The 26,560-nt window shown below is 42.0% G+C and overlaps 1 protein-coding gene across 10 annotated transcripts in view; it reads right to left on the bottom strand.

Annotated features, from left to right (window-relative positions):
* Positions 1 to 26,560, bottom strand: part of osbpl9 (oxysterol binding protein-like 9) — a 279,318-nt gene that overhangs the window by 75,361 nt on the left and 177,397 nt on the right. For 6 of the 10 annotated variants that reach the window (XM_078561121.1, XM_078561118.1, XM_078561126.1 and 3 more), the window contains 5 exons: positions 23,555 to 23,602; positions 13,697 to 13,726; positions 13,520 to 13,570; positions 5,263 to 5,301; positions 3,386 to 3,479 (listed from right to left, as the gene is read on the bottom strand). In XM_078561121.1, coding sequence (XP_078417247.1) covers positions 3,386 to 3,479; positions 5,263 to 5,301; positions 13,520 to 13,570; positions 13,697 to 13,726; positions 23,555 to 23,602 — 262 coding nt within the window. Of the gene's footprint in view, positions 1 to 3,385; positions 3,480 to 5,262; positions 5,302 to 11,068; positions 11,215 to 13,519; positions 13,571 to 13,696; positions 13,727 to 23,554; positions 23,603 to 26,560 lie in introns of those variants that run through there. The other 4 variants (XM_078561122.1, XM_078561120.1, XM_078561119.1 and 1 more) reach the window with 3 other exon arrangements.

Here is a 26,560-nt window from a genome sequence, read left to right on the forward strand (position 1 = left end):
TTTAGTTGGAGAAAACTGTGGCTCATACAAGACTGTCACACAAATCCATTTTCTGGATGGCGTCACCAAGAGACTGCATGAAAAGGAAGAAAAGGAGCCAAAAATGCACCCTTGAGCAACTCCCGAAGTGAGGGTATGAAGGTGGGAAGAGAAGCCATTGCTGGAGATACTTTGACTACGATCCAAGCAACAGCAATGTCACGTGACAATCTGACATATGAGGAAGGCACATCAGTCATTATCTTCAGCAAACCTCAGCTTGCCCAGAGCTTGAGAATGGAAGAGAGACACTGGAGAATGGGATAGTCAACCCTGTAAAGTCTACAGTGGGGTGAAGGAGGTGCAATGTACCATATGGTCACAGAGAATGGCCCAGACCTTGCGGTTAGCAGTGAAATGGAGGCATACATCATTAACTGCATTAAAAACCACATCCCTAACTTTTTGTTGTTGACTGCAGCGGGAACTTTTTCTCCCAGCTGCAGAAAGGCTTCATTGGTGAGGTAAGTAGGGAGGCTTAGTGGCATGGCACAATTCCAGCAAAGCCATGCCTCCTTTGACATTATGTGTTGAAGACACACCCCTTGAGGTCTGCTTTCAGCTCAATCACAGGTAAGTGTTTACAATGACTTTCAATGCTTTCTTTGATCTGCTTTTGATCCCTCCTCCCTTTGATTCTTGGCTCAGTGTTCACCACTATTGGGACCACAAGATCTGGGTCAATGTTGTCCGTGACTTTTGTTAAAGCCATTTCAGTACTGTGCTGTAGGGTGTTTGGAAAATTTATTTCAGAAATTTAAACAGGGAATTGTAGGAGAGATAGGCACAGATTTGGGAAGTGATAACAATGACTTTTGCACATAAAGTTAGGTTAAAGATACACAGTAACTTGCAAGGACTGAGGCGTCAAGGATGGCTAAACCAACAGTGCACCAGATACTATCAAGGCTCTGCCATTTGAGTTTTAAAATGCAAAATTGGAGGCCTTACCAGAAAACAATCAGAATGGAAAACAATGAAGGTGTTGCTAGGGAGAGGCGCATCAAGTGGAGATGAGAAAGTGGTTGAACAATTCAACAGCTGCAGAGGCAAATGAAGGGCCAAAGGCCAGGCAGTGGGAGCTTGAACACAGTTGGGGTATTAAGGGATAAATGGCCAGAAAGATTCACCAGTGATCAAAGAGGTGGCTGTAATGTGAGGGAGAGTTTATATGGAAGGGGATGTTTAGGGAACAAAGGAAAGTAGTAAATGAAGAACAGAGGTGGGGAAAGGAGAGCTGAGGTGGATGTTACAATTACTGATGATGACAAATCATTCACTATAGAGGCTGAGGAATCAAAGGAAGGTGGATGTCTTGGTAAGAAATTAATTTGTGTTTCAAAGAAGGGCAGTAAACAATGAGGATTTTAAAATAGACGCGATGGGGGCTTGAGGAGGAGGAGGAGGAGAAGGGCTAGAGGGAGTAGGGTGATAAATCAAAGTACATCTTAGTTAAGACCCATAAAGTAATAGCCTTTTAAGCAGGGCTGACTATGAAAAAATCCTATGGAAACCCCAGTAAAATGATGTGTATGCAATTTCTTCAGGGTTTCCATGGATTTTCCACTGAAGAGAATTGGAGAATTCCATTGGAGAATCTACAAGGAGATTAACAGTGGATATATTTTATAATAAATACGCAATTAAGTTCATTGGAATAGTTTTCTTCAGTTTGAGAGCAATATGTGATATGGTAACACTCCAATGGGCAGTGTGCTCTACATAGTGAACTGGTGATGGCCACCTTGAAATTTATCAAGCAATAATCGATGGATGATTTCAACAAAGCAACACTGTGGATTAAATGTGGTTTAAAAGGCATAGGTTTTATGAGTATTCTTATATTCTTACGAGAGTCAAGGGGTGGGGCGCAGGCAGGAAAATGGAGTTAAGGGCACAATCATCAGCTATGATCTTATTGAATGGGGGAGCTGGCTCAAGGGGCCAAATGGCCAACAAAGGCAAATTATGACAAACCTAGTTTGGCCTCACCTGGAGTATTGCATCCAGTTGTGAACACCACACTTTATTCAAGGCCGAGTTAGATAGATTTTTGATAGACAAGGGAGTCAAGGATTATGGTGGGTAGACAGGAAAGTGGAGTTGAGACCACAACCAGCATGGCAGATCAGGCTTGATGGGCCAAATGGCTTACTCCTGTTCCTATGTGAAGGGTTTAGAGAGGGTGCAGAAAAGATTTACGAGAATGGTTCTAGGTATGAGGGACTTCAATTAGTGGATAGATTAAAGAAGCTGGGCCCTTAGAGAAGGGAAGGTTGAGCGGAGATTTAATGGAAGTATTCAAAATCAGGAGGGATCTAGACAGAATACCTAGTGAGAAACATTCAAGGCAGAAGGGTCAAGAAGCAGAGGACATTGATTTAAGCTGGTTGGCAAAAGAACCAATGGCAACATGGAAAAAACTTTGTTTACGCAGTGAATGGTTAGGGTGTAGAATGCACGACCGGAGAGTGTGGTGGTGTTAGATACTGTTGAGGCTTTCAAAAGGGAACTGGATAAGCACCTGAAGAAAAAAAAGATTACAGTGCTGCAGGAATGGGTGGGGAGTGAGGCCAGCTGAGTTGCTCTTGTAGGGAACAGCTACAGAGGCAACAGGCCAAATGGACTCCTACAGCGCTGTAACCATTATATAATTACCTTTCATCAGTTTCACTAATTCAAGAAAATACATCATAAATACACCAAAATATAACTTAAACATCAAATATCTTCTTTTTAAATCATCTTCAGACAATTAGTATAGAGGAAGTTTGAAAGATTATGAAATTTTGGGCTACAACATAAATTTTGGAAGTTGCAGATTATTTTAATTATGGATTGTATTTGAACAAAAACACAGTGGCGATCTCAGAAAGAGTCACAAGTCACATGAACAAAACTAGGTGCTGTAATCCAGAATCAATAAAGAACTTGATTTTTTTCAAAATGGCAATGATCATTTAAAATTATATATTTTTTTAAAAACCAGAAGTGCCCCCTCAAACAATATTTTAAAATATTTCTTCCCTGTTTGTGTGAAAATTCAAATTATATGGTTATTCAACCCCCCTCTCCCCACCTCTGGCAAATATTTAATACAATGATGTAATATTTCCTGGTTTGCCTTAAATGTAATTAATAGACTTACCTGCAAGTGTTGGATAAAACTTGCATATTTTAAAATTAGTTTTTAACCTCAAAACTACTTCTGTTATTAAAATCCCAAAGCCAGTAATGTAATGAAGGAGTCGACCAACTCTCTTTTTCATAATATAATACAATAATACTGTTACCAATAATACATATACCATCATAATTAAAATAATTGGTGGAGACAGCTATATACCTGGTGGTAAAACAGTTTGGGTAGGCATAGTGCTAATTACTGTTGACTCCAGAGGATTAGGTTGAAAAATTCCATCGACTGGGTTGATGGTACTCTAGAGAGGTGAGAAAAAGAGATTAAAACAGTTCCATTCCATTACTATAGTAACAATGGAAGACAGAGGGGCACAGAAACAGATCCAGAGTGAAAATCAGCTGAAACCTGAGAAAGAGAAAGCGGAGGAGAAACCTAAACTAATGAATAGAGGAAGAATAATCAAAAATAAAGCTACTAATTTCACAACAGTGATCAATGCAGTTTGATCTGTTAGTTACATCAGTAGCTAACAATTTGAAGATCCATGCAAATACATGTCCTGTGGTTTAAAGTGCACAGTATTTGGAGAATGTTATTTGTTTATCAATCTGATTTCAAGAATGAAAGCAGTTACATGAACACACTCAATAACCATTTCCTTCAACACAACTTCATGGAACAGTTTAGAAATTATACAATTTTTAAAAAAGATTTTTACTAAGCAGCATTTTATTTTAAATCACAGATGAAAAGTATCGGCAAACTAGAATGATTTTAAAAGAGGACTAGAAAAACCCTTCTGAATGCTTTTGATGGTGTTAGGTACAAGGCTATGTTCAAAATGCAATTACAATTTTAACGAGTCAGCAGCCTGGTAGCAACCTTGAAACAATATATAGCTGCAATATAATATCTAAACATGTGGATGTATAAAGGGTGAGTATATTAATTTTGAATGGTGCTACTATAGCAGTCTATTTCTCATGATTACAGCATATTGCAAAAAAATTTTAACATGCATTAAAGCACTTCATTGCCAAAAGGATGAACATAAATATACATAAAACTTGGATGGCAGAAACAAATCATACCATACCATGGATATTAGAAGAATGCATAAATATGGAGATGCATTTTCTCATTTCAAATCAATTAATTTGGTAGTCAAGTTAAAGCATTTAAAGTGCAATGCTTACAATAAAAAAACATTTAAAAACAGCAGATTTCAATTCAGTATTTGAGATTGATATTAAAGCTGAAACAGATACATTCAATAAATTTAAAGGATAAAATGTTGTTTTCTAATAGTCTATTTTGTAAGACTTACCAAATGTGATAGATGAATCCTTTTAAAAGATAAATATAATGCAGTTTGCAAACTGCATGGTATTCAACAAACATACCAGCAGACAGAAAATTGAAAAAGAGTACAAATAGCTGAACAGCATCTAGTCCTACAACCAGGTGAAGGAATGCCAAACAAATGCCAAGCATTGAAGGAAGTCCAGGAGCTGGACAGAGAGCTAAAAATTGCAAAAACCTGCGTTTCAAAAAGATCAGACCCATTTTAGGGTTGCAAGTTCCATAACCCAGCATCTACACAAGCCTACAAACCAGATATTTCCTGTTTGACTGTAAACTGCAGTCCAGCAACTGATTAAGGTCATGCTGAACTTCAATAGTAGATCTCAAAATGAAAGCTTGCATTATTACTATAATTCAAAAACCTAGGATACAATATAAGGCAGCAACATTTTACAGTTTTAGTTTAAGGCACAATTTCAATCTTTTGTCAAGGAATTAATCTGGCCAGTTACACAAGAAAGAATATTAATATTCCTAGGATTTGTAATGCTCTTACAAATAACATTCACCATAGATGCCAGGCTAGAGAAGATATAAAGGAAAAAGAACCAACAGAGGAAAAAAGTAAACCACAGTAAATCAGTAATTAAATATCCACCACAGAAAATATAGGGTTTCCTGCTCAACTGCATTTCAAATCAATATATTTTTCTTTGTATACCCAAATACAAATGAAAAAGAGAGTAACAATATAGCATACTGGTTTACAAACTTACTATAAGTCCATTTGCGTGCTTCTCCTCATTACTTTGGTCCTTTAAATTTTGGAAAGAAGAGATTTTTCAAGATACCATTAACAACAGGTCAAAGTCTGAAATATCCCATTTAATGTTCTGGTAATCATTAGTATACTAAGGACCCAGAATTTAAAAATCATTACCATTTTTACAACAATTTTTATGTAATTGGGCAAAATTCTTTGAGTCTGATCAGTTTTTGAGAACACAATAAACAATAATAAAAAGCAAGCTATCATTTACTGTTTTTGTTATGCATCGTTTTTATGCTACGTCCTATATTATATTACATATAAAGTACAGGTTGCATGAAGGAAATGTCTTTAGTTATACTTTTCATTACAGGACAAGTAAACCTATGAAACCATGCAGTCCTTGCAGCTGAGATTTGTGGCTGAACTGTATTATGGTACATAATGGATTTGTATTGATCCACCACAAAACAAGGTCATGTCCTCAACTGTGCTATCATGGGAGAACACCAAGAAATGCTGATAAGTTCTCCAGAGGAAAGGAGGAAGGAATGATCAATCACCCTACACTACACTGTTCTCATGTGCTCAAGGAAAGGTGTAGATCGGCACCAAGGCCTGAAAATGGTATTTTGTCGATCTCATTGGAAATGGTAGTTGGACAAGGGTATCCAAAGCAAAAGGGAAGAAATAGATTTTTTGCTTCAAACTGCCAATTCCATCAGAATAAATTGAGTGGCTGAAGAAGGAACTCATTTTTGCTGTTAAATCACCCACATTGTGCTGCAACCTGGTTTCTGGGGAACAAGGATGTGATCACTTTAAAAAAGTAGTAAGAAGTTTCTTTTAATATTCAGTTGGGGAGTGGGACATCCTGCATGTCATTACCAACATTTTGGCATGCAGAACGTCACCTGTAAAGAATTAGCTTTGGTAAATGCTTTTTCGAAAAGCATAAGTAGCTAAACTGAATTTACAATTTCTTAATAATTTCTTGACCATTTCTATGATTTTTGGTTTTTTCCACCCTGCCCACCAGACCCCCCAACCACCAGTGGCCACACAGGTTCTCATGAGCCTTTGTGCCAATGTACATAATTTTTTTTCCTGTAGCAAGAATCTGCTATTTTGGAAGAAAAGGAGGAACTACAGCTGAATGTCAAGCAAATTAGGCTGCAAAACAGATGCTCTGTGTCCATCTGCATCTGTAGTTACAGCTGACTAGATTTCATTTAAGCAGACAGTTAATGCCTGGAGAGGCTGCTATTACTAAGGCAATTTGGGACAGTAGACCATGTAGCACCAGGAATATAAGTGAATGTTTGATTAACCATATACAGGTGGTTGGATGTTTCTGTAGAAGGATGCCAATCAAAGTACAATGGCACTGGCATACCAAGGTGATCAACAGCTGCATTGATGATGCCATCTGCCATATCAACAAGCCCTGAATTGCTTACCTGACATCTATCATGGGGAATGGTTTTTCAATGGCTCAAGGCAGCAGACAGCCAGATGCAGAGTTATGCTATCCGCTACAAGAATATTCACAGCTACTAAGGGTTGGCACATCAAGTGAGAATAATGGTCGGACATGGTCTGAATCGTGACTATATACACCTCCTTGAAAGGATACTGACCTATGGGGATGGTGCCATGGAGTGGCTGAGGGGGTCACAAGCAACTCTTGCAGCACCAGCTCCATCTCCACAGCCATCAAATGGGGGATCAAGTTCTAAGCTGCTCCATCACTTGCCTTTGGACTAGTGCTGTACCTTGGGATCTCTTGTCCTTCACTGATCCCTATAATTTCTTAATTCTCAACCCACTGTTAACATTTGCGAGGCTTGAAGGGAGAGAGATGTCTACTGAGGCGTTCAAAATGCTTTTGGAATTTTTGTCCCACCGTATGCCCCTATCAAGTTCTGCTTCTGCATCCATTCAAAGCTGCACCAGAAGTTATGCTAATGATGTTCAAAAATTGGTAATTTCCAACTGGACTCATCTAAAATCCACACTAGCCATTATTGTCTAAACTGCACCAATAATGTAAAATCTTATGCACCCAAATCTGGATTGTTTGCTGTGTGTCTATCGTCTCTCATAGGTGGAAGGATGCCAAAAAAGGAGACATGCACTCAAAACATTGGCTAGGTAGTGAACATATTCAAGCAGTCTTATTTAATTTGAGATAAAGTCAATTGCCATAATTATTTCCTGTAATGGTAATTATTTCCATACTCTAATATTACCATCCATACCACTCTTCATCCAGGATTGAACATTCCATTTGATTGGCACCCTTATCAATGAACTGAGCATAAACCCTGGCACCAACCACCCACAGCCCCAGCACAACCCTACCCCACCACTATCAGCACACTGCAGAAGCTCACTTGGCTTAGTTCATCTCTATAGCTTTGCCCTTCAGCCGCTACCCACAAGGAGGACAAGGCCTCCAAGGAGGACAAAAGCAGCAATTACATTGGAAACACCATCACTTCCAAATCATCCACTATCCTTACCAGAACCTATATCATTATTCCTTCATAACTGCTTGGTCACAAACTTAGAATTCTATTTAATACTATTCAAGACAATGGTCCATTACCACTTTCTCTGGACAACCAAAGAAAGGCAACAAACAAGCAGCAATCATTTCCAGAACAAATACAAAAAATAACAGTATGTAACATGAGTGTTCACTGCCACGACTCTTGTACATGTAGAAGTGGAAATTTAGCTAGAAAATCCACATATACATAGGCCAATACTACACATCTTACCTTTGAGCTCCTGCCATTATTCATCCTGCACTTAGATGAAAGTATAGTGGTACAAAGCTAGCTAGGCTGGCTATCATAATGCAATTATATATAGTTATGTACAAGCTTAAGATATCACCCAAAATTGACTAGACTTGGATGTCAGTATAGTGATGCAATGGCACAAATGGTAGGATGTCATTCCTGCAAGACTGAATTATTCTCCTGCAAATTATCAACATAAAATTTCATCCACATCAAAAACAGTTATCATCAGGAATTAGGAGCAGTTTGCCTGTCTACGCTCTGAACCAGGGATTATTTTGGGAAGAGGATACAAGATGCTAAGTGCAAGATGTCTATGAATGAGCAGCAAATAGAAAATATGGCTAGTCAGATACTGCAAACTCAACCACTAAACAGCAATCTCATTCTGACAGACCACTGAATTTGGCTCCTGTAGAAAATGGGAATTCATCAATGCCAATGTTGCTCAAATAAATGAGTTTAAAATTTATGGATCCATGGTGTTAATCACTCAAGACAAATCAAGTAGAACTAGTAGACATGTCACAGGGGTGTGGGGGATATGGTATGTGCGTGCCCATGTTGTTGGAGCAAAGAAGTCGCTGCAGTATTTGGCTCATTACATACATAAGCAGCTTAATGCATCAAAATGAATACCGAATTAAATAGGATTTCAAACTGGGGCTGTACAGTGATGCATGTATTGAAAAAAATAAAAGCAAAAAACTGCGGATGCTGGAAATTCAAAACAAAAACAAAAATACCTGGAAAAACTCAGCAAGTCTGGCAGCATCTGCAGAGAGGAGCACAGTTAACGTTTCGAGTCCAAATGACCCTTCACCAGAACTAAGTAAAAATAGAAGAGAAGTGAAATATAAGATGGTTTAACAGGGTGGGGGGGGGAGGGGGGGAGAGACAAGAAGAGCTGGATAGAGGGCCAGTGATAGGTGAAGATAACCAAAAGATGTCACAGACAAAAGGCCAAAGAGGTGTTGAAGGTGGTGATATTATCTAAAGGAATGTGCTAATTAAGGGTAGAAAGCAGGACGAGCAAGGTACAGATAGCCCTAGTAGGGGTGGGGTGGGGGGAAGGGATTGAAATAGGTTAAAAGGTAGAGATAAAACAATGGATGGAAATACACTTAAAAATAATGGAAGTAGGTAGGAAAAGAAAAATCTATAAAAATTATTGAAGGGACGATGTGTTTGGTGGTGGCATCATGCTGGAGTTGGCAGAAATGGCAGAGGATGATCCTTTGAATGCGGAGGCTGGTGAGGTGATAAGTGAGGACAAGGGGGACCCTATCATGTTTCTGGGAGGGAGGAAGAAAGGTGTGAGGGCAGATGCGCGGGAGATGGGCCGAACGCAGTTGAGGGCCCTGTCAACCACCATGGGTGGAAAACCTCGGTTAGGGAAGGAGGACATGTCAGAGGAACTGTTTTGGAAAGTGGCATCATCAGAACAGAGGCGACGGAGGCAAAGGAATTGAGAGAATGGGATGGAGTCCTTACAGGAAGCGGGGTCTGAGGAGCTGTAGTCGAGGTAGCTGTGGGAGTCGGTAGGCTTGTAATGGATATTGGTGGACAGTCTATCACCAGAAATTGAGTCAGAGAGGTCAAGGAAGGGAAGGGAAGTGTCAGAGATGGACCATGTGAAAATGATGGAGGGGTGGAAATTGGAAGCAAAATTAATAAATTTTTCCAGGTCCCGACGAGAGCATGAAGCAGCACCGAAGTAATCATCGATGTACCGGAGAAAGAGTTGTGGGAGGGGGCCGGAGTAGGACTGGAACAAGGAATGTTCCACATACCCCATAAAGAGACAGGCATAGCTGGGGCCCAAGCAGGTACCCATAGCCACACCTTTTATTTGGAGGAAGTGAGAGGAGTTTAAGGAGAAATTGTTCAGTGTGAGAACAAGTTCAGTCAGATGGAGGAGAGTAGTGGTGGATGGGGATTGTTCGGGCCTCTGTTCGAGGAAGAAGCGGAGAGCCATCAGACCATCCCGGTGGGGGATGGAGGTGTAGAGGGATTGGACGTCCATGGTGAAGAGGAGGCGGTTGGGGCCAGGGAGCTGGAAATTGTTGATATGATGTAGGGTGTCAGAGGAATCACGGATGTAGGTGGGAAGGGTCTGGACAAGGGGAGAGAGAATGGAGTCAAGATAGCAAGAAATGAGCTCCATGGGGAAGGAACAGGCTGACATGATCGGTCTGCCGGGACAGTCCTGTTTGTCGATTTTGGGTAGGAGGTAGAAGCGGGCCGTCCGAGGTTGGGAGACTATCAGATTGGAAGCTGCGGAAGGAAGATCTCCAGAGGAGATGAGGTCAGTAACAGTCCTGGAAACAATGGCTTGATGTTCAGTGGTGGGGTCATGGTCCAGGGAGAGGTAGGAGGAAGTGTCTACGAGTTGATGCTCAGCCTCTGCGAGGTAGAGGTCAGTGTGCCAGACAACAACAGCAACAACCTTGTCAGTGGGTTTGATGACAATGTCAGGGTTGAAAAAAATACATGTTTCACCTTGAGCAGGATAGAATCAAAGCGTACAAAAGCAACATTCTGCAGAGTAAAACAAAAAAAAAGCAGGCAAAGAAGTAGCTGTAATTGAGTTTTGTAAACATCCGGTCATGACAGGATGCCAGGTATTGAATTCAAGCTGTATGGAATTTAAAAATGCAAGCATATACAAAAAATATTATTGAAGCATAAGGGACCAATAGAGAGAAAAAAATATCATGCAGAAAATTTCCTTTCAACTCTAATAAGCCATATTACACAAATATATAATAGAAAGCCCTACTAGATAGTGTTAAATAATGAGATTATGCTATTTAAATCTACAATTATTGTTTTTTTGTCAAGATCCCTGTTCCCAAACTACCAATAAAAAAATTAGAATGATCCAACAATTTTAAATTAAACAACATAAATAATACAGCAAAGTGAGAATTAAGCACAAAATTAAGCAATTTTCAATTAAAAGCAGTAGACTGTTTTAATATTGCTGAATTCTCCATTTACCAGCCATATATGTACACTTCGTGGTCACTGTCAAAGCCGTGTTTCTCATCTCAGAACAACACCTTGTCTTAAGCTGGGTAGTGCCTCTACAAAACAGCCCAAAATGATTGAGTGGTAGGTGCACCAAAATTGAAAAGCACGCCCAGGACAGTTACACGTTTCTTCAAGAACCTTCTGATGGCTCTCCTGAGCTCCTGCTGTAGATGTATTTGATTTAAAATAAATTACCAAGAATTTTGTACACTGTTGTTTCATTAAAAAAATGACAACTCTGAATTCATACATAAAACAAGCACAGTAGCATTTTATACTATCTTTTTCATTCGGGACCAGTATTCCCTCTAAACTTTGTACCCGAGTGGCTGTGCAATTGTCCATCAAGTGCCACACGCTTAATTATAACAGCCGCACACATCCTGATGATTAAATAAAGTTTACTGTCACACTAGCCCGTAAGCAAAGAACTGGTAGACTCCCCAACGACAGAAGTTATGGATGAGAGCCAAACCTGACACAATTAATCAGGTGGAATTAACAGTTGAAATTCACTCATGTCAGTTTCTGGAGCCCGAAGCGATGTCAGCACTTGTCTTCCTGCAGCCTGCTTGCCACTTCCCTCCCACGACCCTCTAACACATAACCCTTCTCACTTCCTCCCTCTCGCCATCCCACTCGAGTGGAATCAGCCATCCAGAAGAGAAGCGGCAAGCCAGGAGGGAAGCAGTGAGCAGAAGGCAAGTTAAGAATTAGCAAGTTATTAAGAGTCAGCAAGAGGATTTTTGGACCAGTTAATATTACTGATCTGATTATTACTGATTACTGCAGCAGCTGGTTTTGTAGGATTATTAAAGGAAGATTGATGCCAAATACTTTCAACATATTTAAAACAAAAGGGCATTTCTAGGGTGTTTGTTAAAAGTTTTGGATTCCTAGCCCAGACTTCCAAATACTAATGCAAAGGTTTCTGAGAGGTTCTCTCATGGGACATTCTAAACCATGCATACTTTCAAATACTATCTCTCCCTAATTACTTCTGTGTATATTGAGACAGATGGTTTACTTTAAAAATGGTGAGCCAGTTTAATACCTCATAATTCATAGATTCTTAATCTAAAAAAAACTATAGGTGGGATAAATGCTGCTACTTCTCCAAAAACTACTACAACAATCATTCTCCCTCCTGGGATTCCATTCTCTGTACTCCACAGTCCTTCACCGCCCTCCCACCCGCCCCACTTCCCCAATACAGTTTACCTCTTCAATGTTTGCTTAATTTACAGGGACACTGTCTCTTTGACCTTCACCCACCAGTTCACAAGAGCTAACCTCTCTCCAAATTCAGAGACACTTTATCTCAGCCTGATTATGTTTGTTGATGTGAAGAAATTATTCCTCACTATTCATAGCAGTTTTAAGTGAACACTATAAAAAATAAAAATGTTGTATTTTCCACATTTTCCACCAATTCAAAAGGCAAGCCTCCTTAGTTCTTGCCATTGTCTTGCTTGTCAAATTGAAACAAAAGATCCTAGTCTTATCTTGAGCCATCATTAACAATTCAACTTATCTTCTGTCAATTGACTAAATGGCAGAGGACGTTACTCTCCTCTTTTTCCATACATATGGTAACTTCTTAAAACTGTTATATATATTTTTTTTGTTTCTACTGGTGGCAAACATTACCTTGATGTTGGTGCACATAAAATTCATTTGTACATGGGTGGAAAAAAAATTAGAGGGAACACTGAGACCCAAAATGGAAGGAAGAAAAAAAAGTACTTGTATTTATATAGGGGCATCCAAAAGCATTTCACAGATAATTAAGTATTTTTGTAGTACCATCACTGTTATAATTTAAATAAAATGTATCACCTATATGGAGCCAGTAACATGTATTCGTGGTCATTTCAGATTTACATCCACCCACTCCTTGGTCTTAATTTAAAAAAAGCTGTGGACAGCATAGAATTGCACTAAGATGATTTAAAGGAACCTTTAAAGAGTAGTTTATCCTAGAATTGATCAGTTCTTGAATTTACAGGATCCACTTATAGAATTAATTGTTGGTGCTGCATGTCATGTACAGAACTTGCATATTTTAAAGTAATCAATTAAAACTCCTCAAATATTAACTATTACAATATTAGTAAAATAACCATGATGCATATAGAATCTGACTGCTGTTTTAATGTACAACAAAATGCACAAGCAATTTTTGAAACTGTTAACTGCTATGCAAAGAATCAGAATTTAGACCTCTGACTCAGTACTGAACAACAAATACTTGCAAGTTCACATTTTACAGTGATCTTCACAATGTTGTTATGCCAGATAATTTTACAATGTTAATCTAGTAAATTATTGAAGACATTTCAAATAAAAATCCTTACTGCACTCTGTCAGGTATAAAAACAAAGCACAAAGATATTGTGCAGTTAGCTGCTACCTTACCTTGGCAATCTGCAGTAACACTATACAGTGTTTAATTGATTCAACCATGCTCTGAAAAAATAAAAATAATGCAGTATCTGCAATGTTCAGAAGTATTTTGCACAATTTAATACAAATCTGCTGTACTAAATTAGCTTTAATGACCAGATGAATCAATAAAAACACAGATACACTTACACTTGTTACTTCTTTGAGGTTTTCAACTTTCTACAAAAAAAGGAAGAAAATCGTAAATAAATAGCAAATTAAACATCTCATTTTATCATTGACAGGTATCATTTACTGTAAAGATGTGCTAAATTGGAAACTATTACAAGTACTTCATTTTTATCACTGAAGATGTGCTATACTGAATATTGTGTAATTTCATCAGCTGGTCATAAACACTGAACCTTTTCAATAAAAAAATACACTTCTGCTAAACAAAAGGCACTGGCTTGAAGTAGCTGCTAATTTGCACCTGTAAAGTCGCATTCCATTTCATGGAGATACAAAGTATATGGGGACCCCAACAAAGACAATGCCGCCCCTGGACAGCTCCTTCCTAGCTCATCAAGGTGGAGGATGGATCATTCAGGAGTTCATGGCTGGGACATTAAAAAGTAATTAATTCGGCAAAAAGAGACAATGGCAAAAAATCAGCCCAGACATGGGTAAACCGGTTTCCTTTTGGAATTCACAATTGATTTATTTGAACTCCTGGGAATAAACCAGAGAGAGAGAGAGAGAGAGAGGGAGAGGGAGGTCATGTGACCCAGCTTGTGTGTAACTGCTCAATTTTTTTGAACTAAGATCATTTTGAACTAACTAACTATCTTTGAACTAAGATATTCGAGGCGCAGGAGAGTGTGGGTGTTTTTTCCCCTCTCTTTACAGTGTTCTACTACACAGGTTAAAAGCAAAATACTGCGGATGCTGGAAATCTGAAACAAACACAAAAATTGCTGGAAAAACTTAGCAGGTCTGACAGCATCTGTGGAGAGAATGATGGAATTAACGTTTCGAGTCCGTATGACTCATCTTCAGAACTTGAAGAGTCATACGGACTCGAAGCGTTAACTCTGTCTTTCTCTCCTCAGATGCTGTCAGACCTGCTGACTTTTTCCAGCAATTTTTGTTTTTGTTTCTACTCTACAGGGTTTTGCTGAGATAAAGGTGTGCCTACATTCCTACAGCAGACAGACTCTACTAAAAGCTGCTGGGTTTTTACAACCATCTTTCCAGGAGAAAAGGATCATACCAGCCACGACTGTGAAGAACGAACGCCTCTGGATTGAATCTTTGGCCAGAATCTTCTGTTTGGCGTGTGGGGGCGGGTCCCGCACGCCGACGCGTAAAATGATGCGGGGTGACATCAGGCGTGTGTCCCAACGTCACCACTGGTCATTCTGATCTCCCGTTTGGCGGGCGCACACCAGAGTTGGCTACGCGCCTGAACAGGCAAAGGTCCGTTAGGGCCACTAATAAACTAATTAACCCTAGTGAGAAAGCTGCCCATCCAACCTTAAGGTTGGCAGACGAAGAGCCCAGGCGGCCTTCGCATTTTTCATGAAACCTCATCCGCGGGCGGGATGAGGTTTCATGAAGGTTTCATTAATTAAATAAAACTTTGTGAAAATTCATAAACATGTCCCAGCTCATGTGACACTATCACATGAGGGGGCATGTCTGAAAAATTTTATTTTTTCTAAATTTAAAACTTAAGTTAATCTCCCTGAGGCAGCTCCGTGTCTTAGATTTCTGCGCTCTTTCGTGCACATGCACGAAAGAGCGCAGGCCCCAACTCTCCCTCCTTCACCCCCCGCCCGCGCACACAGGTAGTGCTGAGTGCTTCCGGGCTTGCGCCATACTGGGTGGGCCTTAATTGGCCCGCCCACATAAAATGGCAGCACGCAGCCAATCGTGGGCGGCGATCGGCTCCACACCCACCTGCGCCCGACTGGCCCGCCCAACGGGGAGAAAACTGTCCCCTTTATTGACTTTTTTAAAAAAAATCTGCACTTGAACTTGGCCAAGTTTAACATCTGATATTCTGTAAAGTTGTATTTTTTCTGCCTGCTTGGGGTTTGTGGTGTGCTTGCATGCATTAGTGGCAAGTAGGACGTATTTGTACATTTTTAACATTTTAATTTTTCTTTGGTAGGTTTTAGTACCATAAACATGAGTTGCATGCTTAACTCAAAAATATCTGTCCAGTTTAATTCTCTCAAATTGTACACAGTCAAGTACATAGTGAATTGGCAATATAGCATTCTTTTAAAATTCAAAACTTCTGCAATAACCAAATGGGGAGTGGGAAAAGAGGAAAACCAGTCTATCCGTCTTCACCTGGCCATAACACAGTCTACAGATAACAGAAGTTCAATCAAATAATTTTAATAGCTTCCAGAGCAATGAGCAATTAAAGCACAGATTTTTACTGTTTTTTTAAATCCTACTAATTTAAAAAAGAAAATAATGTTACAAATAATAATACTTTTATTCCATTATTATCCATGAGAAGGTATATGAGCACCTGCACTTGTAGGTCAACAATGTGCTCCCGAATGGTTCAGTGGTGAAATTCACTCAATGGCTTGGTTGGTTCTGAGACCAGAGAAGGTTCCAAAAACTTGACCAATGGCTACAATTCATGTACGAATATAGATGGTGAGTGGCAAGCTATTTCACTGGGAGCATCACAGCCAATATTCCTACACTCATAATTTTGAGTAAAACCATGCCCGGGCTACACACCAAACAAAGTAGCTTCCAGTTAAAGTCATAGGCTAACATCAGGACCAGGAACCTTTTTCACCTTTCTAGCCTGCCAGCCCCTAATGCGAGTGATAGCAAGGTCGATGTCCACATTCTCCACTTTGGCTGGAAGCAGAATCTTTGAACACTTTTAAAGCCAGAGCTAGGTAAATTCTTGATTAACAAGGGGGGCGAAAAGTTATCAGGGAATGTGGGGTTGAGTTACAATGATCTTATTGAATGGCGGAGCAGGCTCAAGGGGCCGAGTGGCCTGCTCCTGCTCCTAATTCATATGTTTCTATGTTCTATACGAGATCAATTAGCCTGGCCTTAAGAAACATTGGGCGGAATCACCCCAAATTGCGTTTTACCTGCCTGCTGCAATGACAGCTTTTCACGCTATATTGTCCCAAACCTGTAGTATTAATTATGCATTCCCGGGAAACAGGCCGTTTCAATGGTGGGTGGGCTCTCATTTGCTGCCATGCCATCACCTCGCCACTTAAGCACGCTGGGCGCCATATTTAAAGTCCAGCCACACGCACACCTCTCAGTGCTTCCAGCCCAGGACTGCTGTAAAGACAACATGGCCCTGAAAGGCAAAAAGACTGCAGCCCCCAGGTTCAATGTCACATCCCTCGAGCACCATTTGGACACAGTGGAGGCGCGCCGTGATGTCCTCTACCCCTACTCTGGTCGCAGGGTGGGCAGCAACCTCACTAATCCTGCTTGGGGGGGCAGTGGCAGTCAGCGCCAATACCCTTCAAAAGAGGACAGCCACCGAGTGCCGCAAGAGGATGAATGATTTCCTCCATTCTGTCAGGCTAAGTCACTCTTCTCATCACTCTCAACTCACAAACCCATCACACATCCACAAGGTCCTTTACTCACTGCCAGTTCAAGGGACATCACCATTCACTCTCACACACACACACACACCTTAATTGTCCTCATCCCGTCCATGGGACCACTCACCACCCACACATGCCAGTCATACTTATCATCTGGCCTGGCAGGCTTCCTGCATACACTCCATCCACCTCTACTCATGCAGGACAAGCTGGCACATAACAAGAGGGAGAGGTTGCAGACTGGTGGAGGAATGCCTGAAATCAAGGCTCTCAAGGACTTTGAAAACAGAGCCATCCAGCTTGCCGGCGAGGTTCTGGACCATTCCTGTGCTGACAGTGAGGTCGGCGGTGCTCTACCAAGTGAGGATCCAGCAGTGCAACTTCCATCAGATAACCATGTCGTGAGTGATTTGTCCTCTTCCATATGCCATTGCCATGCACTAATTATCTCCCCTTGCTTTCACAGGCATATCTGGGAAACAGTCGACCGAATCCATGACCTGGGGCCTCCAATTAAGCCCCAAAGAAACTTCTGAAGAGGAATCTGGAAGTAGCCTCCTTCAAGTCAGATCACAGCGCTCACCCACATCCTCCACCAGTGCAGAGACACACAGCAAATTCCAAGGTGTCTGGCACTCGGAGGACTGCTGGAAGCCAAACATTTGCTGAGTCCAAATCAGATGACAAGCCTCTGGGCTCAGTCATGTCACGGCTGCTGGAGCTACAAAGGCAAGCTCGGGAACATCAGGAAGGGATGTCCGCTGCACTCCTCAGATTGGAAGGCACAATGGAGGAGTCTGCCCACCTTCAGGCTGATGTGATAGAGCCGGCAAACCAACGCACCGACGTCAACACTGATAGGATGGCGGCTGCCATGGAGATCTTGGTCCAGGATGTCACTCCTGCACTGCTGCACAGGCTCAGCTCCATCGCTGTCGCCATAGTTGGCCTCCAACAGTGTGTACGTGAGAGGGGTGCGGGGCAGGTCGATCTCACTCCAGCTACCCCTTCTCCTCAGGAGTCAGCTAGGGGCCTTTGGGCACCCATAGGGCGAAGGATCAGCAGTTGGATCCCCTGGGGCCATCCATCCAAATGACTCTGGGAGTGACCGGCCCATCCAAATCCCCCCTTACTGTGACCTCAGCAGTTCCAGCTCCACAGGCTGAGGGGAGTGTCATTGCCACACAGCAGGACCCCGAAAGCAGGCCTGGGCGCTCCAGGTCTTGGCCCTACAGAGGATGCCCACCAAAGTCATCAGAGGCAAGTGGTAGCAGTCAGCAGGCTGCCTCCACCTCCGCTGTGGATGGCTGGGGAGCATCAAGATGTAGCAGCAGGGTTATGAAAGTTAAGAAGATGTAACTGTACAGCCTGAGCACAGGTGTTCATCACGTCTATAATGTTCACCATTGTCAATGAACTCCCAAGAATGTCTCCCTGCCTATGGCTCCTTGTTCTGTTGAGCAGTGTTCGTATCACTCAGATGTGGAACCTTTCTGCACAAGATAAAAGCAAGCATCTCAGTCTAGGGCCTCTTCCCTGTTCTTTTTGCAGCCTTCAGGCCAAAGTGATGGTCCAGCCTCACTCCCTGGTATATTACTGATGCCTGCACCTCGATGGTGCTTGTCATTGCTGCCAGAATGTTGTGGGCAGGTGTCACAGAGTACCGTCATTCTCTGTGTACTCTCAGTCCCTTTAAGGACGGGCTGCGCCCCATCTCTTCAGCATCTGTGACCATGATGCTGTGCTCCTGAAGAGGTCAGGTACTGAAGGCATACAAAGAATCACATGTTTTTAAAGTGTCATGGCTGCGTCGCTATGAAATGAAAATACCTGGAAAAACTCAGCAGGTCTGGCAACATTTGCGGAGAGGAACACAGTTAATGTTTCGAGTCCGTATGACTCTTCAACAGAACTAAGTAAAAATAGAAAAGAGGTGAAATATATGCTGGTTTAAGGAGGGGGGTGGGACAGGTAGAGCTGGATAGAGGGCCAGTGATAGGTGAAGATTGCCAAAAGATGTCATAGACAAAAGAACAAAGAGGTGTTGAAGGAGGTGGTGATATTATCTAAGGAATGTGCTAATTAAGGGTAGAAAGCAGGACAAGCAAGGTACAGATAGCCCTAGTGGGGGTGGGGTGGATACCTCCACGTTGCTCAAGTGGGCAGAGAAGCTAGAGGCCCGACTCCAATCATATCAGTGTGGGTGCGCCTGAACTGTCTCAGCTGCAAGGAATGGTCACTTTATACAAGGTTTTCCTAATGCATGACCACTTCCCATGCCACCCGAATCGTGCTTGTGCACTACCTGCAACATCAGGGTAGTTCTTGCCGCCCTCCCAACGCGCCTCAACCTTGAAGTCCAACAGGCAACCCAGGCGAGCGCTCCGCAACGTTACTGTGTACTCACCTCCAAGTTCTGCTCAAAGTGCAGCCCATCAAGTGCACGCCTTTTACATGCAGCTGTAAAACACGTCGGCAGACGGGCGGACGATCCCAATGTCTGATGGCAGGAAACACTACCTGCCATTGGCGGGTGGAGCGGACAATCGCAAGCTGATTTCACGACGTTGTGAAACCGATTTTTGGCCTTCTGACCATATTGTCCACTCACATCACCGAACATGCCCGACGTCAGCGTGCATGGATGATTCCGCCCATTCTTTCTAAATTACACAATGTGCAGAGGAAGCTTTCCCCACTTCTGCTTTCTTAGGATTTTAAAACAGATTTTTATAATGTTGATCTAAATAGTTATTTTAAGAAGAAAGGAGGTTTAACACTACTCCCCAGTGCATTACACCGATACTGTACACAGAGTAGGAAATGTTCACTTCTCCAACATATGCTTTCTTACTTTTAAAAAAAAAATGACAGAGGGAGGCCGCAGCATTTCATCACCATCAGTACATTCCTGTCAAGAGCTGCAGCTTTATTTTTGCTTAGGATTTTTAATGATATGTAAAGAGCAGCCAGCCCTGTATTTACTGCTGCCTGTGCAGAGGAGTCCTTCCCTTGACTGCCAACTGCAGTCATCCTTCTGTTGCTTTCTGACTGCTGTCTGCAACTAACCAAGGAGCTGACCAGAAAGTTGCAAGAATGACAGATGGAAGACCCTGGATGGCCCCATGGTTTAGCAATGCCTCTCTACAGGTTCTCCTGCAGGCTAAAAGGGCAAGGCAGGAGGAGGTTTTCTTCTCAAGGGATGGGAAGAGAGCCCCAACTGACTATACAAACCTGGATGAAGGTCGCAGAGGAATCCAGCAGCAGTGGTATCACCCCCAAAACCTGGATTCAGTGCAGCAAGTAAGTCAATAACCTCCTTCAGTCTACTAAGGTGAGTATTCCATAAGGTGAGTCTGCCACACACAAGGCACAGTACTCACGTGCAACCACTGGACGCATGGAACTTCAGCAAGCATAGTTGGGATGAGCAAATGGGAAGCAGAGCTGAAAGACCGAAATCTTTGAGGAGGAGAAAGGATCCCAGTACATCGCATCATTCCCCTGCACGTTCCATCAGCGCAGATACTCTCGAGTCAATGGGTTTGTGTTTGCAATTAGATTCAGGATCACAAGCTGGTGAGCACAGCACATACATGCCTGAGCAGCTGACAAGAGGCTATGATAGCTGAGGGTATTGGCAGTTGGAGGCCCATGCTGAGCTCCAGGCTGATGATGTGCCTTGGGAGCTGTCAGTAACACAGTAGCTGCTGCAGCTGAGGTAAGAGGTGAAGGAATATCTGGCAGAATTTCCAGAAGAATGCACACCTACATGCAGACAATGGAGGAGTCCAACCAGGCCTCTGGAGTGTGACTGGGTTTCTCCATGGAGAGATGGCCCATCCTCAGAGCATCTAATCCAGCAGGCCACTCAGTGGGTGTCAGAGATGCATGCAGAACTGCATGCCATCACCTTGTCCACAAACCCAATGCAGCAGTGGACAGGCAAGAGGGGGAAAAGAGGTGCTTGGATTCTCCACTAGGTCCTTGACCTTTTCAGGTTAGCAGGGGTGTGCCTTGCAAGGGAGGAGGAGTGGGTCATTTCTGCTTTTGGGGGCTCCTCTCTGGGTGTTCCTGATATCAACAGCAGCTCCTCAGCCCCACTGCCAGTGACTTACACCTAAGTAACAGTAGAGGAGGCTCCTGCACCTGGGCAGCCAGGGGATGGCTACCAAGGTCATCTCAAGCCACAGGGAAGCCTGATCAGCAGTCTGCCTTCACCACAGCTGGCAGCATAGGAGGGATTGCAGGAGAACGAGTGTGTTAAGAAGAGCACCTAGCTGCTCTTGGAGTTCATGGGTGCATAAAATATTTAGATACTAAGCCTCATTTCTGTCTTGTGGCTTAATAAATCTTTCATTCAGTGTCGCAGCTCTTCATTCTAGTTCTCGCTGCCTAGCAAGATCTCATCTTGAGGTGGCAATGGACTAAGCCGCATCCATTCAGGTCTTCCTCCTTGCCACTGCAATTCTTGGGCAGTGCTGAGTTAGCTGGTCTCAACATAAGAAATGCTATGCTATGGAAACTACAACTGCCTTCAGCATCCTTGGGTTAAGGAGTGAAAATTAGTTAAAGCTCACCCTCCTATAATTTTTCTGTTCAAAGTGCATCATGAAGCCACGTGTATGGGTTTGGGTGCTCAAAGAAAGATGCTGACCTTCAGCAGCAAAATTAACACATCAGGATTGGATGAGATGCGGAGAGCACCTGGTGTCTTTGGAACCGAAATCCAGAATGGAGTCAAACAAACAAATTTATGGGAGGAGAGGTGAAAACTGGCAGAAAAATTAGATTGGAAGAGTTATGGAAATCAATGATGTCAGTTATGTGCAGTGAGAATGAAAACTACGAGTTTGAACTTGTGTCTAGGTTCACCAAAGAGCCCAAATGTATATGCATTATTTAGTTTTGAGAAAGTACATTTCTTAAAAAATTGTTTTAAAGCAACAGCATTTTCAAATTGCTGGAAACTTTTCGAAGATTTTCGTCTTGCACTCATCAGGGCAATTCACAAGAAAATACCAAAGTCAGGGGCCAGAAGCGATGTTCTGGTTGAGAAATCTGCCAGGGGCTCACTACCACAATCTACTGCAAGACTACCTTCATTGGTCACTACCACAATCTACTGCAAGACTACCTTCATTGGTCAATACACACATTGGGACTCTTACAGTTCCACGCGCTACAAGATCAGCCTTATCGGCAACCTTGTAGATAGGGCCGAACCATTTGCTCACCATGCATGCTTGATGCTGAAATAAGGCACATCAAAGACATCCTGCGAGATAATGGTTACACTGATCGAATCATTTCATGCTGTACATCGCGCAAACTCTCAAGGCCATCACTTTTGGCCCTAAAAAGTGCCCAGTCTCCCTCAGGTTACCCTGGGAGGGCAAGGTATCTCAAAAATTTAAGTAACAGGAGAAGCTAGCTATTTCACATTGCTATTATGCAGCAGCAACACGAGTGGTATTCACCACTTACAGGATGCTGCTGTCAAGCCTAAAGGACGTTCTGCCTATCACACAAGTGAGTAACATGGTATATGAATTTCAGTGCCAGTGATGCTTGGTCTTCAGGCCGTACTTCCCAAAGACTGCTGGATTGTATCAAACAGCCTGTCCTTTCCGCTGTTCACAATGCGCAACCAGACTGTACCCAACCAACCCTTGCTTACAAAATTCAAAACAGTGTCCAACATTAGATGTGATTCCGCAATTTGACAACATTTACTAAAAATCCTTAGTGTGCTAAGAATTACCCTGACACCCAATTAAGATTCTTAGTTGGGCTCCCAGTATAGTGCATGTGTGTGTACTGGAAGCTACATGTATTAAAACACAGGGCCCTCTTCTTTGCAGACAGAAAGAACACGTAAACACATTGCACTTGTTTCAACTAAACAAAATAAGTGACAGCCATTCTCTGGTTCATTCCCCACAGCAGTTAACTGTCAGTCACAATCAACTGGGCAATGCCTCTACCAGAGTCCACTTGCCAACCAACCAGCACTCTCTTCTCATACAGTATAAATATGTTGTTTTCTCTGACATTGGTATTTTCTTGTAATTGTCCTGATGACTGCAAGGCGAAAAGCTTCGACAAAAAAACTTTTTTCAGCAACACTCAAGTTCTGCACTACGAAACAACTAACAGCATTTTCCCACCTGTCAAAACTCTTTGCTTTTTCTCAGTAAAGACAACTGCCCACATAAATTCCCATATGCATTTATTCTCCTTTTGGTCTGCTTATTGCATTTCATTTCTCATTAATGAATTAAATTAAGATGAATAGGCTTAAATCATTATCTAAAGCAACTTAAACAATCTGGTTTTTGGATTTTTTTTTACAAAAAGTTAAACGTATGAAATATGACTATGTGCAAATGATTTATTTAATTAAAATACGATGCATTAAATAACATTGAAGAACATAGGTACTTACCCTTCTCTGTTCATCATCGTTGCAAGTTTTGACTTTTTCATCAAATAGCTGGGTGTATGAAAAAAAGCATATCAGCAATTCTAACAGAAATGCATCAATTTGATTTCCCCTCAACAGCGCAGATGCAGTGAGACTCAATAAATATTCTTATTTCTGTTTGACCAAGCTCAGCACAAACCAGGCCCTAATACTCAAGTCCGTTCAGAACCACATGTACTGAGCTATTTCTTCACCATGTGCAGTCAGTCATCAACAATAGTTTCAATAAAGTCAAGCCGATTATCTGGTAAAAAATCTCTTCTGATAATTGTGTAAAAGTTAACTTACAAAAATTCAGTCACAGAACTTTTTTTGAGCCGGTATATTCATACAACTAGATTTGGCGTTTTTGAAAATTTTAAAAATATAACCACAATAAATATTGAAAATGAGAAAGCCTGGGTGTAAAAGGCAATCAGTAATGCAAGTCAATTTACCCTTTAAGTGGTGTCTGGATTGACATATTTTAAAAAACCTTGCATTTGAATGTAGTTCCTGTTTATGACACCTTGCTCCATGTTATCAAACTTTGTGCTTTTTCCATTGTAAATCCCTATCTTTATATTTACAATAGAAACTACCTATTTTACCTTGTCACATAGTAGCTACACTTACTGTTAATGAGACTGCTGCAGTACCTCCAATCCCAGGCGGGCAATTAAAGCATGACCAACTTACATAAGCAGTTTCCATCTTAAAAAAATAAAAAGTAATAATTCAAAAAGTTAGAGCGCAGGATTTTAAAAAAATATATTCTGTAAGTCAACCTCCTGTGGCATTGCTCACAGTGAGTGACAGTGAGTCAAAAGGCATGTTATTTTAAACATGGAGGCATTATAGATGGGCAAAGTGGCTGGAGCTTAATGGAAATGAGGCACCAAGGCCAGGAAGAGAAGTAGTGAAGAGGCCTGGACTGGGAAGGTGCAAGTGGCAAAGGGATTCTGGGTGGGGGAGGGAAGAAGTGGGGGGAGGGGGTGCTGAATGGTGAGAGGGGAGCAGTGAAACCTGGGCTCCTTCAGGCCTAGTGACAGGAAAGTGACAGGAAAGTCACAGAGGATCCAAGGCCAAAGCTGGCAGAAGTCAGAGGCAGGGAGTAGCTGGGGAACAGCAGGACATACATACTATGCATTTCAATGAAACCTCATTGTGAGTATATGCAGTGCCTGTTAATCCTGAGTGTAGCTTTGAAATGGGTCTTTTTAATATTAGATGTGGCATTGTTCACCTACAATAGCTGCTATTTTATACAGAGTTCATTACCTAGTATTTATTTTTATTTATTTGTTATGGGGATGTGGGCATCACTGGCTAGGCCAGCATTTATTGCCCATCCCCAATTGCCCTTGAGAAGGTAGTGGTGAGTTGTCTTCTTGAACCTTGGCAGTCCGTGTGGTGTAGGTACACCCACAGTGCTGTTAGGAAGGGAGTTCCAGGATTTTGACTCTGTGACAGTGAAGGAACGGCGATATATTTCCAAGACAGGGTGGTGTGTGGCTTCGAGGAGAACGCATGGTGTTCCCATGCATTTGCTGCCCTTGTCCTTTTAGTGGTAGAGGTTGCAGGTTTGGAAGGTACTGTCAAAGGAGGCTTGGTGAGTTGCTGCACTGTATCTTGTAGAGGGTACACATTGCTGCCACTGTGTGTCAGTGGTGGAGGAAGTGAATGTTTAAGGTAGGGGATGGGGTGCCAGTCAAGAGGACTGCTTTGTTCTGAATGGTGTTGAGCTTCTTGAGCGTCGCTGGAGCTGCACTCATCCAGGCAAGTGCAGAGTATGCCTTTGCACTCCTGACTTGTCCCATGTAGATGGTCGACAAGCTTTGGGGAGTCAGGTGGTGAGTTGCTTGCTGAAGAATTCCTAGCCTCTGACCTGCTCTTGTAGCCACAGTATTTATATGTCTGGTCCAGTTCAGTTTCCTGTTAATGGTAACCCCGAGGATGTCAATAGTGGGGTTTCAGCAATGGTAATGCTATTGATTGGCATAGGGAGATGGTTAGATTCTCTCTTGCTGGAGATGGTCATTGCCTGGCACTCGTGAGGTGCGAATGTTACTTGCTACTTACCAGCCCAAGCCTGAATGTTGTCCAGGTCTTGCTGCATATGGACATCGATTGCTTCAGTGGATTGAGAAAATATGGCCATTTGACTCACACAAATGCTTTCTATATTTTATTTAAATAGGTGCATTGGCATAGTGGTTATGTTACTGGATTTGTAATCCAGAAACCTGGGCTAATAATCCAAAGGTGAAAGTTCAAATCACATCACAACAGCTGGGGAATTTAGGTTCAGTTAATTGAATAGATCTGAAATTAAAAGAAAGCTTGGCATTTGTAATTGTGTCCATGAAACTACTGCATTGTCAATAAAAATCCTAATTAGGAAAGAAATCTGCCTTCCTTATCTGGTTTAGTCCAACGCTTCCTCTACTGCACACGCACGCTGCGCAAACAAAATTTAGTGGGCCAAAGCACTTATTGGTCTGCCCTAAATTGACTCCAAACCCATAGTAATGTGCTTGACTGTTAGCTGCACTCTGAAACGGCCTAACAAACTACTCAGTTGTATCAAAGCTACTATGGGAAACTTTAGTCCACACACATTGCAGTGGTTTATGAAGATGGTTCATCAAAACCTTCTCCAGGACAATTAGGGAAAGGCAATAAAGGTTGGCCTTGCCAGTGGCACCATGAATAATTAAAAAAACATTTTCTGAGCGAACATTGTGTATTCAATAACTAAAATTTTGTGGTTCAAAGTAAGGGTTTAAATACATTCAAAAATTACATAGTTCACAACAGCATGATAAAGTTTATCTATTAAAAACTGTCTTTTGTGTATTTTAATGCCTTCAAGGTTTTGAAGGCCTCAATCTCTCTGGAAATCGTGGGGTTCAGCATTTTGTCCCTCAACCTGTGACTCAGAGGTAAATCTAGATTAGGTATAAAAAACATGGTCAGTTTACACAA

This window comes from Cetorhinus maximus, chromosome 17 (genome assembly GCF_964194155.1).
Source record: "Cetorhinus maximus chromosome 17, sCetMax3.hap1.1, whole genome shotgun sequence".
NCBI classification, from domain to species: Eukaryota; Metazoa; Chordata; class Chondrichthyes; order Lamniformes; family Cetorhinidae; genus Cetorhinus; species Cetorhinus maximus.